General features: G+C 45.7%; 1 protein-coding gene across 29 annotated transcripts in view; it reads left to right on the top strand.

The window, feature by feature from the left end:
• Positions 1–12389, top strand: part of PTK2 (protein tyrosine kinase 2) — a 188933-nt gene that overhangs the window by 98673 nt on the left and 77871 nt on the right. For 20 of the 29 annotated variants that reach the window (XM_065895471.1, XM_065895490.1, XM_065895493.1 and 17 more), the window contains one exon: positions 266–318. In XM_065895471.1, the coding sequence (XP_065751543.1) occupies positions 266–318 (53 nt within the window). Of the gene's footprint in view, positions 1–265; positions 319–11899; positions 11984–12389 lie in introns of all 29 variants that reach the window. The other 9 variants (XM_065895468.1, XM_065895476.1, XM_065895472.1 and 6 more) reach the window with 2 other exon arrangements.

Genomic DNA, 12389 nt, shown 5'->3' with positions numbered 1-12389 from the left:
GTACACCACATTCAGTCATGTTATAGTTCAGCGTTCCTTCACTTCTCTGTCTTAATTTCTGGTCTTTAAAACATTAAAGCAGTCTGGTGACTTTAAGGGCCTCAGGTGGTAGAATCCAGTGTTTTACAAAATCACCCCTCTAGACTGTGCAGTCTCCCTGGGAAATGGCACAGTCCTCCTGATTCTGGGCAGCTCACGGTTTGAATGAATGCTGGCGGTATGGTCTGAAGAGCATGGCACTCACGGCTTTGCACCTCTGTTCCAGGCTGGCCAACAGCGAGAAGCAGGGCGTTCGGACCCACGCCGTCTCTGTGTCAGGTAAGAGGCCACACGGGCGTCAGGCAGAGGGGCCCACCACGGTGGTAGGAAATCGCCATGTGTTAGACGTCTGCTCATTTTTATTAGGATCACTTCTTTCTAGAATAGCTTACAAAAATTAAACATTAAAATTATTAATAATTTTTAAAATTTGCATAATTTTACCATCATGAAATAGGTTTAAATATAGCTCACTGATTTTTTTGAATATGAGACATATGTGTATAATACTAGATTACTCACAGGATTGTATAGAATTCCAAGTTATTTCTCAGTTTTAATTCCATGTTAATTATATTTAGAGGGAAAATTTTTACTTTTGAAACTGCAATTATAACTTATCTTTGTAATGCAGCAGAAATTAACATAATATACTTTATTATTTTTTGAAGTTCAGGAAATGTGAAACTTTTTAAACAGCTTTTGTCTTTAGCAATTAACATAAAACAGTGTTTGAACATTGCTTTTTTAAAAATATAGTTAAGATGTTGACATAGCATTATCTTAACTATTTGTTGGTGTGGTGCTTTCCTTGGTATGTTTTCAAAATACATGTGCCTTTTTTCCCCATTTAAAAATGTGAAAAATAGAGGAAAGGTGGGGAAAAAGCAAAAAGCATCTTCTGTGGACCCAGGTGTGCTATCTTAAAATATTGATACATATACTATACGTGTATATTTATACATGTATGCGTATACATGTATATCCATACACACATATATGTTCTTATGTGTGTCACATTTCTAAAATATAGCTTCCTAAAACTCTAGTATCTGACAATCTGACTTAGAAGAAATCTAACTCCTGTTAGTTTAATTTACCTTGAGTTAATTTTTACCTAAAATTTAGTTTTGTGCTTTTGCCTCGCTGATGACTGAATTATTTTCTAGTGTTCCAGTGTACAGATAGAATTGCTTATTTTTTTTTCATTGTCCACAAACTTTTCGCAGCCCCCTTCTCAAGAAATATCTGTGCTCGTATCCATATGCTTAGCAAAGATGCTCCAGTGATGAACCACGTGGGGCAGGTGTGTGTGGGCCGGAGCACTGCGGCTCAGGAAACTGATCCCTTCCTGATGGAGGAGAGTGGTGTTAAGGCTGGAGCTGGTACTGCTGGGCAGTGCCAGATGCCCGGCGGGCTGCAGGGTTGCCGGCACGCACACCGCCTCCACTGGGCTCTCTGAACCCCCGCGGTGACGCGGGGCCGCTAAGCGCGCTCATGTCCCGTCTGTGGTGGAGCAGGAGGTGGAGCAGGCAGAGAGCAGGCCCTCTGGCGGGGCGAGAGGGGCCACCCCATGCCAGAGCGGCGAGGTGGTGAAGGACCCTGTCAGTCGCTGGGCATCAAAGGCTGTTCTGTGGCGTGTTCCATGGAAGAGGCGAGATTGAGCCAGCTTTGAGCAATTCATAAGCGCTCTGGCCCTCTCCTTGCCATACGGGAAGCAGACTTGGGAGTGAGGCCCGGGAGGCACTGGTGGCCCTCACCACCGTGGCTGCCGCACGCGTGCTTCACAGCTGCTCCGCGTGATGCAGAGCTGACGCGCCCTGTTGGGCGCATCGTGACTCCAGCTAGTGATGAAACACAGCAGGCCTCGCAGAAGCTTCAGGTCTTGTTCCTTCCATTTCCTGGCGTCCTCAGAGGAGGTTTTTCAGAGCTGCTCCTCACAGCACCTGCCGGTTTCACCTCTCCCGGCCAACCCCTCCTTTCTGAGTCCGCCTTCCTTGCTTCTCCCTGGTTATCCCTTGGCTGGAAGTTTATGCTTCTGCCTCTTCTCCACAGTAGCTGCCTGATGGCTACCACCTTTACTGAATTTAAATAGGCACTTCCCTGGGCAGGAGCTCCAGGAATGACTCACAGTCCGTCAGAGAAGTTTCGGCCCCTCAGCTCAGCCCCCAGAGGCCTCCCGTGGTCTGTGCACAGCCTGCCTTGCCATCCCTCCCCCACATTGCTCTTCAGCCAAACAAAGTCGGGCGTCCAGCCCTCCGCCCCACCTCCTTCCCTCTGTCCTTCTGCTTGAGCTGCTCCACCGTCCAGCACGTCCTTTCCATTGTCACTTGTCAAGGTCTTCCGTTCTTTAGAGTCAGTGATGCTGTTTCACGCGTGACCACCGCTTTGGCGGTTCACCGAGACAGGCCAGGAGGATCTCTCAGCGTCTTGTGGCTATTCAGTGACGGGCCTGACTTCTTAGATTCCTGTTGACCCTTCGTCAGCCCGCCTGTGGCTTGCTCTCTTTTGTGCAAGTGGACTCACAGTGTGCTTTATTTGTGTCTTCCACAAAGACTAGAGAAGAATATCTCAGCAGCCTGGCCAGCCAGGAGCTGTGTCTTGCACGTCGCCCATAAGTTATCAAGTTGACACCAAGAAAGCCGGTACTGTTGCTAAACCCCGGGGTTTTTCCTTACCTAGCAGCCTGGAAACCCGGCACCACGTGGGTGTGGCGCTGATACTGAGGGGAGACCACCCCCCCCACACCCTGGACCCTGCAGAGCGCCCCGTCTGTCCCCCACCGCAAGCTGATCTGTCTCCAGGCTGGTGGGCGGTGGCTGAGGCTCAGTCTGTGTGCCGGCCGTGACGACTTGTTTTTCTATCAGGGTCCATCTCGTTTGGCCCCAGCAAACCCTGCAAGGTGGATACTACTCCAGTTTTACGTTTCCTGTTTTACGGTAATTCCGTCCACAGATACATCTGAGTCCCTGCTGCGTGCCAGGCACTGTTCCAGATGCTGGGGTGTGATAGTGAACAAAGCCAGGCCCTCCCCTTGTGGAGCTGGCGTTCTGTGGAGGAGACAGACAGACGCTGAGTTAAAATAAAGCAGGCACATGGAGAGCGAGGGATGGGACTGTTTAAAGCTGGGGTCAAGAAGATCTCTCTGAGCAGGTGACTGAATGCACACAGTGCGCGACAGCGAGCGCTGAAGCAGGGACTTGGCAAGCCCAGTGGCAGCCAGAGTGGCAGACAGCAGGGCAGGCGAGGTCACACACAGCTAAGAGGGGACGGGTCTGTATTAGGTTCTCAGCGTGCTGTGCACAGCGTTAGGTATTATCTCGTTAATCCCTACGACGATCTCACGAGGTCTTTGTCGTCTCCCCATTTCACAGACAGGAGGAAAGAAATTCAGAGAGGTGAACACACGTGTTCAGTGTCACACAACTTGAAAATGATGGAGCTAGGATTGAACTCAGGTCATTATTGTCCTCTAGGCTATATTGCCTTTCAATAACAATGTAAGGAAGGTTACCCCAGGTACAGATGAAGAATCACTTCGGAAGATGGAGAAAGTGGGACTGTCTGATTCCCCTATTTACATTCATAACTGAAAAGTTCTTACCTGAGCTTCAAGGCTGGCTTCAGATGCCACCACCTCCTAGAAGCCTTCCCTGGCTACTCCAGGACTCTTCTTCCTCGGAGTTCTCTAGCCCACCATATGTCTCACTATTGTGGATAGTCTTTGAATAGATGTAATGATTTTAGAAACCTTCTTGTCCACTAGACCCTGACCCCATCATGGGCAAAGACGTGTTTTATTTGTCGTTTATTGTCTGGGACATAGTGCTTAGTGATTGTCTTTAAATGAATCGGATGCCCGAGCAAGGTACGGAGAGGTGCTGGGGCTTGGAGGAATGCACTCCACGCACGGAAACAGGAGGAGGAAAGGCAGGGACCACCCCAGAGCGAGCAGTGACCTTGAGAGTTGCTGGACTCTCAGACACTTGCTGTGAGCTGGTCACTGTGAACTGTCCTGGACGCACTCCTAGGTGGTTTTGGGTAAGGGGCGTGGAGGCCAGCAAGCAGGAAGAATGGGGGTCTAGATGCCTTCAGACAGTTCTCAGCTTGTGATGACGGGGTACCAGGCCCTCCTTCCAATCTCATTGTAGGAGGAAATGTAGTTATCAGATCATCTCCAGTAGGGGCACAGTTACAGTTGATGTTGAATACATGCAGAGTTTATCTCTGAAATCTAGACAAAGTTTCTCTATAAAAATAAGGTTAACAGATTTACAAAAATATCTAGCAGAATAGTGCATTTCCTTGGGCACATTTCTCTGAGGGCCTAGAGTAATTTTTTTTAGCCTAAGTGTAAGTTTTTAGGAAACGTGTAAGCACACGTTCTGGAGCTCAATTAGAACTGTAGTGGAGAGGCCATTGCTTGTACTACAGACAAGGGGTCTGTAAGTGGTCAGAGAGAGGGGTGCCAGGATCGGGGCAAGCGGGGGAGGCGTGCTTGAGCCACGTTCGTGTGGGTGAAGATACCCCAGGAATATAGGTATTTCTGAGGAAAATCAATGAATAAAGCTGAATTTTAAATACTTCAAAGGTATAAACTTTGGTTTTTGTTTGCTTGGTTTTTGTGTTTCAGGGTTCTGTTTTGTTTTTTAATAACCAGGCCCTTAATCAAGCAGTAGGGCCTTAAGTGTAACAGAAACACAGGTGACGCATGCCGGCCACTGCACTGCGCACGTGGCTCCTGTCACACGTCCGGGTTGTAGTCGTGGGACGGAGATCGGAAGACGCTTTTCTCTCGTGTGTCTGTCATGACAGCCAGCGCAATGAGCTCTTTCTCTCGTCGGAAATGTTTGGTTTGGCTGTGTCTGCTGAGCCCTTCGTTGATGATCAAACGCACCACTTTGTGGTGATACTTTTTCAGTATTTATTATAAATTAAAACTTTTTTCTTTTACTCTATAACAGATTCTTCTGGTTTAGTTAATCATGCAACATCATTCCAGTTGTTTAAGATTACCTTTAGGTTTCTCAAGTTAGTGACTAAAAATTGTTCTAAACGAAAATAAACTTAGCAAAATAAATGTGACTTGCGTTAAGCTGCTTCATTACAAATTCTAAAGCAGTTACTTTAATTTTTTTTTTGAGATTGAAGTTTCATGTTTTATTTGTTGAAAAGAAACAGATCATGTCAGCTAATCAGCTTCAACATACATAAATGCAATTCCCAAGCCTCTGAAGTGCAGGGTTTAAAGAAGAGATGACAAGACCAACTCATTCACAAGTACTGAGGGAGGTTCCTTGAATGTCTGGGTAAAGTTGGGTTCTATTGAATGCAGGCTGACCACCCAAGTGGCCCTACTCTGGGGGCTTACCGGCCCATTTAGGATGGGTCCAATAGACTGATTTTGGAATATTTTACTCTAAGAGTCAGGATAGTTTAATTGCATTTATTTAAGCATTCTGTTTGTACAGTGAAAATGGGAAGTAACTCTTTCTAGGGAAAACTGTGCATTTCTATTATCAAGCAGTTTATATATGCAAAAGTAGTTTGTAAACTGTAAAGTTCTATAAAATATAAAGTGGTATATGTATAGTCCATAATAATTATTTGCATTTTTCCCCCTTTTTTTCTCACAGTCTCTGAAACACTAGGTCTGTTATTCATTCATTGCTCTGCCACTGCTTTGTAAATATAAGTACTGATAGTTATTTACATGTGAATGAGGCTCAGAGATCATGCCAGGCATGTTCACAAGCACTGTCTTGTTTGAACCTCGGGACAGTCTTCCTCACGTTTCCACTTTATAGATGGGCTGAGGTGACGAGGCCTGGCTCACGTAGCTAGCAGTGGCCGAGAGCCTGATGGAAACCCAGATCTGGGCTCCGAACCCATCGCCTTTCCATTAGACCACACTGAGTCATTGGAAAGCTTGAGATGTTCGTGTGTAGAAGGGAGGAGTAGTTTTGGCAGAGTCTGAGTCTGATTTCAGGGTAGTTTTCTCCCATTTATCAGGAATAGCATAGTCCTGACTCATTTCTGACTGTTCTGTTGGAATCTGCAAGTCTGCCTTGTATTGAAGTTCGAAAGAGTTTCTCTTGTCTGGTTTACATCCTAGTTTCACTTTTGATAACGCTGATTTAGAAGCTAGTCTCTGTCTGCGCTGAAAGCTTGATTTAAACGAAAGCTTTTAGAGATTTTTTTTAAGTGCCCTAATAGAGTATTGTCGCCTAGTACATGTGAAGTTAATTTTTGTAAATTATATGCTTTATGAAATGATTTAATCAACTTAATGCTGCTGGTGATTTTTACGTGCACCGAGTCGTACGTATTGGGGGTTTGACATGTTCATAGTACCTGGCTTACTGGAAATTCTTTTAATTCCATCAGCCACGACTAGCGTTCTGTAGTCAGTCTGGCGTTAGGAGAGACGTTCAGCCGTCTCTGACCGGGTGGGGGCAGGGCAGTTGATCGTGTTACACGTGAACAAGGAAGTGATCATGAAAATACACCATCGCCAGCACCCCACCACCACGCCCGCCGTGCTACTTCCTTCATCCTAGCCCCCCTTCTCGCACCGTTGTCACAGCATCTGAACTCTCTTTGCCTCTTTGGAGATTTGAGGGTGCTCCTTGATGATGTCCCTCACCTCTCTGGCTTCTAAGGGAGTTGAGAAGAATACTCTGGAGTCACATGGGTGCTGAAGCATCTACGTCATGTGTTGTAGAATAACACCCAAGAAGGACCCGGAGCCAGATGGCTTCCTGTTCCTCACCCTGGAATTGGACTGAACCTCTCAGCTGCAGGCCTGGAGACAGGCAGACACTTGTAGGACCCCCGGGGGCAGTAGCCTGAGACACTTGCAGATGAAAAAGAGCCCGAGTGAGATCGGAGCAGTCATGAGCACAACAGAAATTTAAAGAGGATATTTACTTCGGGAAACTCTTTCCAGGCCACATGGATCCGTCCTCTTAGTCCTGTGAACTTGGCGTCCAGACTAGAGCGTGACCACCCCCTCCTAATAGCCTCCGCATAGCAAGGGGCAGCGCGGCGCTTCCCTCACTAGAGCACTTTGAGCAAGGGTGCGTTTTTGTCTGTATGAAAGTGTGCTTCACGATGGCCAGTGTTTGGGTTTACTTAGCTGATGAGCCATCTTAATCCTCTTGCTAAGCTTTTTAACACATCATTAAATAAACTTTCATAATCTTCCTAAAACTTATTACTACAAGAAGCCCAAGTATCATCTTGTTAAACATAAAAACAGGTATTGCTAACATCTGAAGACCCAGCTTTCTTTTCTCCCCCTTCACAGAGAAAAATTTTAAAGGAAGGCTTGAAACTTTTAAAATATAAATTCTGGAATTTGACCTCACGGGTTTCTAGTAGCCTGTCATGGCTTCATCATATTGTGGAATTTGTTAAAATCGAACTGCATGAGTCAAGATAAAATACATTTGATATTTTTCCAAGCAAGAGGCCATGTGAATGGGTGGATATCGTCATGCTTTTGAATTCTTAGCTTTTTAACTCTTCGTCATGGGAAGCTCCAGACGCACACAGAAGCAGAGAGAGTAGATTGGGTAGCGCTCTTCCAGGCTCATCACGCAGATTCAGCAGCTGAAAACCAGCCACGCCTCACCTCTGCCCCAGCCACACAGACACACACTCCCCACAGGTGGTCTCGAGCGCCTTGAAGGCATATTCCTCTGTAAATATTTATAAAAGATAAAGACTTTTTAAAAACAACATGACCACACTGTAAGAACGTTCACAGTAGTTCCTTAATACCAGCTGTCCGGCCAGTGCTCGGATTCCCTGGTTAAGGCATTTTCACACTTGGTGTCGTCCAGTCTGGGGTCAGACAAGCAGGGCTGGGTGAACTTGGCTGTGTCTCCTGTCTCCTCCTGTCTCTGTGCACTGCCGCCCCCCTTCTTTTTTTCTTGATCGCAGTTTATCTGTTGAGGAAATCGTGTCCTGTACGCTGTGCCCCACACTCGGCCTGGCCAAGTGCCGCTCCGTGATGCTGTGTTGAGCGGGTCCCCCTCCAGCCCCTGTATTCCTGACTTACCTACAGCCTGGTCGTTAGGATTGAGAGGAGTTTGGTCGGATTCGGACTCAAAGATTTTGTTTTTACGAGGCCACGTATAGGTGCTGTGTAACATCTGGCTGCTGTCTCTGTGACGTTAAGCCGATCCATAGGTTCAGAGAGTCTGTGTTTCACCTCGTGGCTTTGGCAGCTACTGATGTTTGTGCAGGAATTTCATTCGGGGCCACAGCATGGCCACGGGTGCATTCACGTCATCTTCGTTTATTTCGCTGTTATACTTCTTTTTTTTTTTTTTTTGGCTGCATTGGGTCTTTGTTGCTGCGCACGGGCTTTCTCTAGTTGCGGCGAGCAAGGGGCTACTCTTCGTTGCGGTGCGCGGGCTTCTCGTTGTGGTGGCTTCTCTTGTTGCAGAGCACGGGCTCTAGGCGCGCGGGCTTCCGTAGTTGTGGCTTGTGGGCTCAGTAGTTGTGGCTCGCAGGCTCCAGAGCACAGGCCTGGTAGTTGTGACGCACAGGCTTAGTTGCTCCACGGCATGTGGGATCTTCCCAGACCAGGGCTCGAACCCGTGTCCCCTGCATTGCCAGGTGGATTCTTCACCACTGCGCCACCAGGGAAGCCCCGCTGTTACACTTCTAAAGACAGCCTCCACTCATCAGCTGTTCGGTTGCCCTGAGAAATGGGTGACTGAGAGGTACGTTTGCCATGCCCTCCCGCTCCCTCTGTCCCCGCCAGACCTCCCTGCTGCTCCTTGGCCAGTGCCCCAGGCTCACCTCTGCTCTGGAAAGCTTTTAGCAAACGACTCCTTCCATATTTAGAGGTGTAGCCCTACAGGAAAGCACTCCCTGTCCTGCGTCTGCTCTGAGTTTTTTCTCCATGGCACTTACATGTTGATGTACCACACGGTTTACTCACTTAATCATCTTTTCCCCAACCCAGAACGTAAGCTCAACAAGGAAAGAATGGGGGGGGGGGGCTGTTTCAGTGCTGTAGCCCCAGCACGTACACAGTGTGCTGTTAGCTCATGGTAGGTGTTTACAAACATAATTAAAGTAGTCATCTTGGATAAAATAAAGGAAGGGTCCTAACACTTTTTTTAATGGTGTGGATAATATTCTTGTTATTACTCAAAAAAAGTTATGCTATATTTTTTAAAAAGTATTTGCTTTTTAAGTTAATATGAAGAATAGTCATTACCTTAGTTTAGAAATAAGATAAAAAATTGAAAGGTAGGAATAGCTTTGCGCTTTTGGAGCGGTTGTCCTGTGCCGGCTGCCCTGGGAGTTCATGGAATCCTCTCTGCATCTCTTTACTTGAGGAAGCTTCTGTTACTGCCTCATTTTACAAATAGGAAAACAGAAACAGAAGTTGGGTAACTTTTCTAATGTCATGGGGTGAGTAGTGGAGCCAGAATCTGAATCCAAATAGAGATTTTTGTATATCTTATTTTTCCATAATTTCACACATAGAGGATGGTTGTAAGAATAGTAAAGTGAAGTCTCATATGTTCTTTACTCAAATTCACTATGTCTCTATTTTGGCCCACTTGCTTTCTCCTTCCCTCTACTTTTTTTTTTTTCTTTTTTAAAATTGAAGTATAGTAGATTTACAATATTGTGTTAGTTTCGGGTGTAAAACAAAGTGATTCAGGGTTTTTTTTGCAGACTATTTTCCATTATAGGTTATTACAAAATAGCGAGTATAATTGCTGTGCTATACAGTAGGTCCTTGTGGCTTATCTATTTTATATGTAGCAGTGTGTATCTGGGCATCCTGTACTCCGAACTTATCTCCCCACATCCCCCTTTGATAATCATAAGTTTGTTTTCTGTGTCTGAGTCTATTTGTTTTGTAAGTAGATTCATTTGTATTATTTTTTAGATCCCACATATAAGTGATATCATACAATATTTGTTTTTCTCTGTCTGACTTGCTTCGTGTAGTATGATAATCTCTAGGTCCATCCATGGTGCCGCAAACGGCATTATTTCATTCTTTTTTATGGTTGAGTAATATTCCATTGTGTATATATGTACCACATCTTCTTTATCCATTTCTCTGTCGATGGACATTTAGGTTGAGTCCATGTCTTGGCTATTGTAAATAGTGCTGCTATGAACATTGGGGTGCGTGTCTCTTTTCGAATTAGAGTTTTCTCCAGATATATGCCCAGGAGTGGGATTGCTGGATCATATGGTTGTTCTGTATTTTATTTTTTTAAGGAATCTCCACACTGTTCTCCATAGTGGCTGTATCAATTTACATTCCCACCAGCAGTGTAGGGGGAGGGTTCCTTTTTCTCCACACCTTCTCCAGCGTTTAGTATTTATAGACTTTTTGGTGATGGCCATTCTAGCCAGCGTGAGGTAATATACCTCACTGTAGTTTTGATTTGCATTTCTCTAGTAATTGGCAATGTTGAGCATCTTTTCATGTGCCTGTTGGCCATTTGTGTGTCGTCGTCTTTTTTTTTTTTTGAAACATTTGAAAGCAAGTTGCAGACATGGTATGCCCCTTTACTTATAAATGTTTCAGTGTGCATTTCCTAAGACCAAGGGCATCCTCTTACACAGTCACAGTGTCTTTACCAAAACCAGGGAATTTGACTCTGATAGAATGCTCTTATCTTATCCACAGTCCGTGTTGTTGTTTCATCTCAATGACCCCTATAGCTGTTGCCCCTCCACCCCATCCGGAATTCCATCCCGCCTGGCACAGGGCACTGTTTTCGTGTTCTTAACCGATAAAACACAGGGAGCTGCCCTCTGGAGTCATCACACAGGAAATTGAGTGTGTGCTAAGGGGGGAAGATGGAACAGTGCACATTGTTGGGATAACAGCACACCCCGTGGGAGCGTGACCACGTTGTCTGTTTCAGTTCTTCTCATTTCTGTTCCTAACTGACGGCCGTAAGTTGTTGCCGTCTTCATCCTGACCCTGCTCTCCCTGGGCCCACACCTGGAATCCTTACCTTTCTTGATGGGACCCTGTGGATCTGCAGTTAAGTTGTGCATGCCCACTGCATCTTTTCTGTCACATGGTGTCACCGCTGCATTTTAAAGGGCTGTACATCCCTTGTTTTGACTCTAGTTTGACTTGTCTGCTCTTGCCCTTAGCGTACCGCAGTTGTTTCTTCTCTGTTCTACTGTCCTGGGTGCTTGTTCATCCAGCAAGTGCCTCATACAGAGAGAGTTGACTTTCAAGTGAGTTTGCAGCACATGAATGAGAGTGAATGAACAAAGGATGCTGGTAGGCGGGGGAGGGGCTTTGCAACCTATGTATTCAGATGTCCTTATGTTTTTTATGTTAAGGCAGTTTATTTAAGGTGTACACTTAAGGTCTGTGTCTTTGCTGATGATTTGGGGGAAGGTGCTTATAAAGCTCTTTCACAAATCAGGATCTGCTAGTTTTCTGCAATTTTTTTCTTTGTGGTTGAATGTTAGATGTTCACAAGAATCTTGAATTATTTATTGGTCTTTGTTGTTTGTCTCATTTCATTTTGTTTCCGTTTTGTTATTTGTAAAGGTATCTGTACCTTTACTTGGCTGGCTTTGTAAAGGCTTAGCTGGCTGACTCTCTTTATGTCTTGCTAAAACTTTCTGTGTCTAGTGCTAATCTTTCCTAAGCGGGAAAATTGCATTTTAAAATATTAATATGTTTCTTAAAACTCAGTTATATTAAGAAATCAAGTGTGCCAGTAGTCACATAAAAGCATTGCAATTTTGTATCTGTTTTTATTGATATGCCTTAAAATATAAGTTTGCTCTTGTATTAAAATGTGTTTGTTTTTCTCTTTCCTCCTCCTGCCTCTTTATAAAGGAGTCAGTCACTGCCAACATAAAGTTAAGAAAGCTAGGCGCTTTCTCCCTTTGGTCTTCTGTTCCCACGAACCTCCTTCTGCGGGTACTGCACTCATCTTTGCACAGACTCTTACTAACCACAGCGCCCCAGGCAGCAGCCTAACCAGATGCTTGTAGATTACCCTGAGCGGGAGTGCCTGTCCTGGGGGTCCGTGAGTGCTGTCCACTGCTGGCAGCGGTGCTGTGGGCCGCTCTCCTCGTGGAAGACTGTTGCCCGTTTGCTGGTTTTTAAATGCGTGACAGGGCTAGAAGTCGCTTCCTGGCTTCCCCTGTGGGATCTTAGTGTTTTACCAAAGGGGCCGGCAGGTACCTTTGCCTCGTGGGTTTCCTGACCTGGCATGAGATTAATGGAGAAGGATGGTCCAAGTGAGCCCCAGGGGTCTGCCTTTCCTGCCTCGGGGGCAGATACTCAGGGTGCTGCAGAGCAGAGGCCAAGGGGGGGAGTTTTC

This window comes from Phocoena phocoena, chromosome 17 (assembly GCF_963924675.1).
Source record: "Phocoena phocoena chromosome 17, mPhoPho1.1, whole genome shotgun sequence".
Lineage (NCBI taxonomy): Eukaryota > Metazoa > Chordata > Mammalia > Artiodactyla > Phocoenidae > Phocoena > Phocoena phocoena.
Note: the sequence above shows the minus strand (reverse complement) of the source record. Positions and strands in the feature narration are given on the sequence as shown.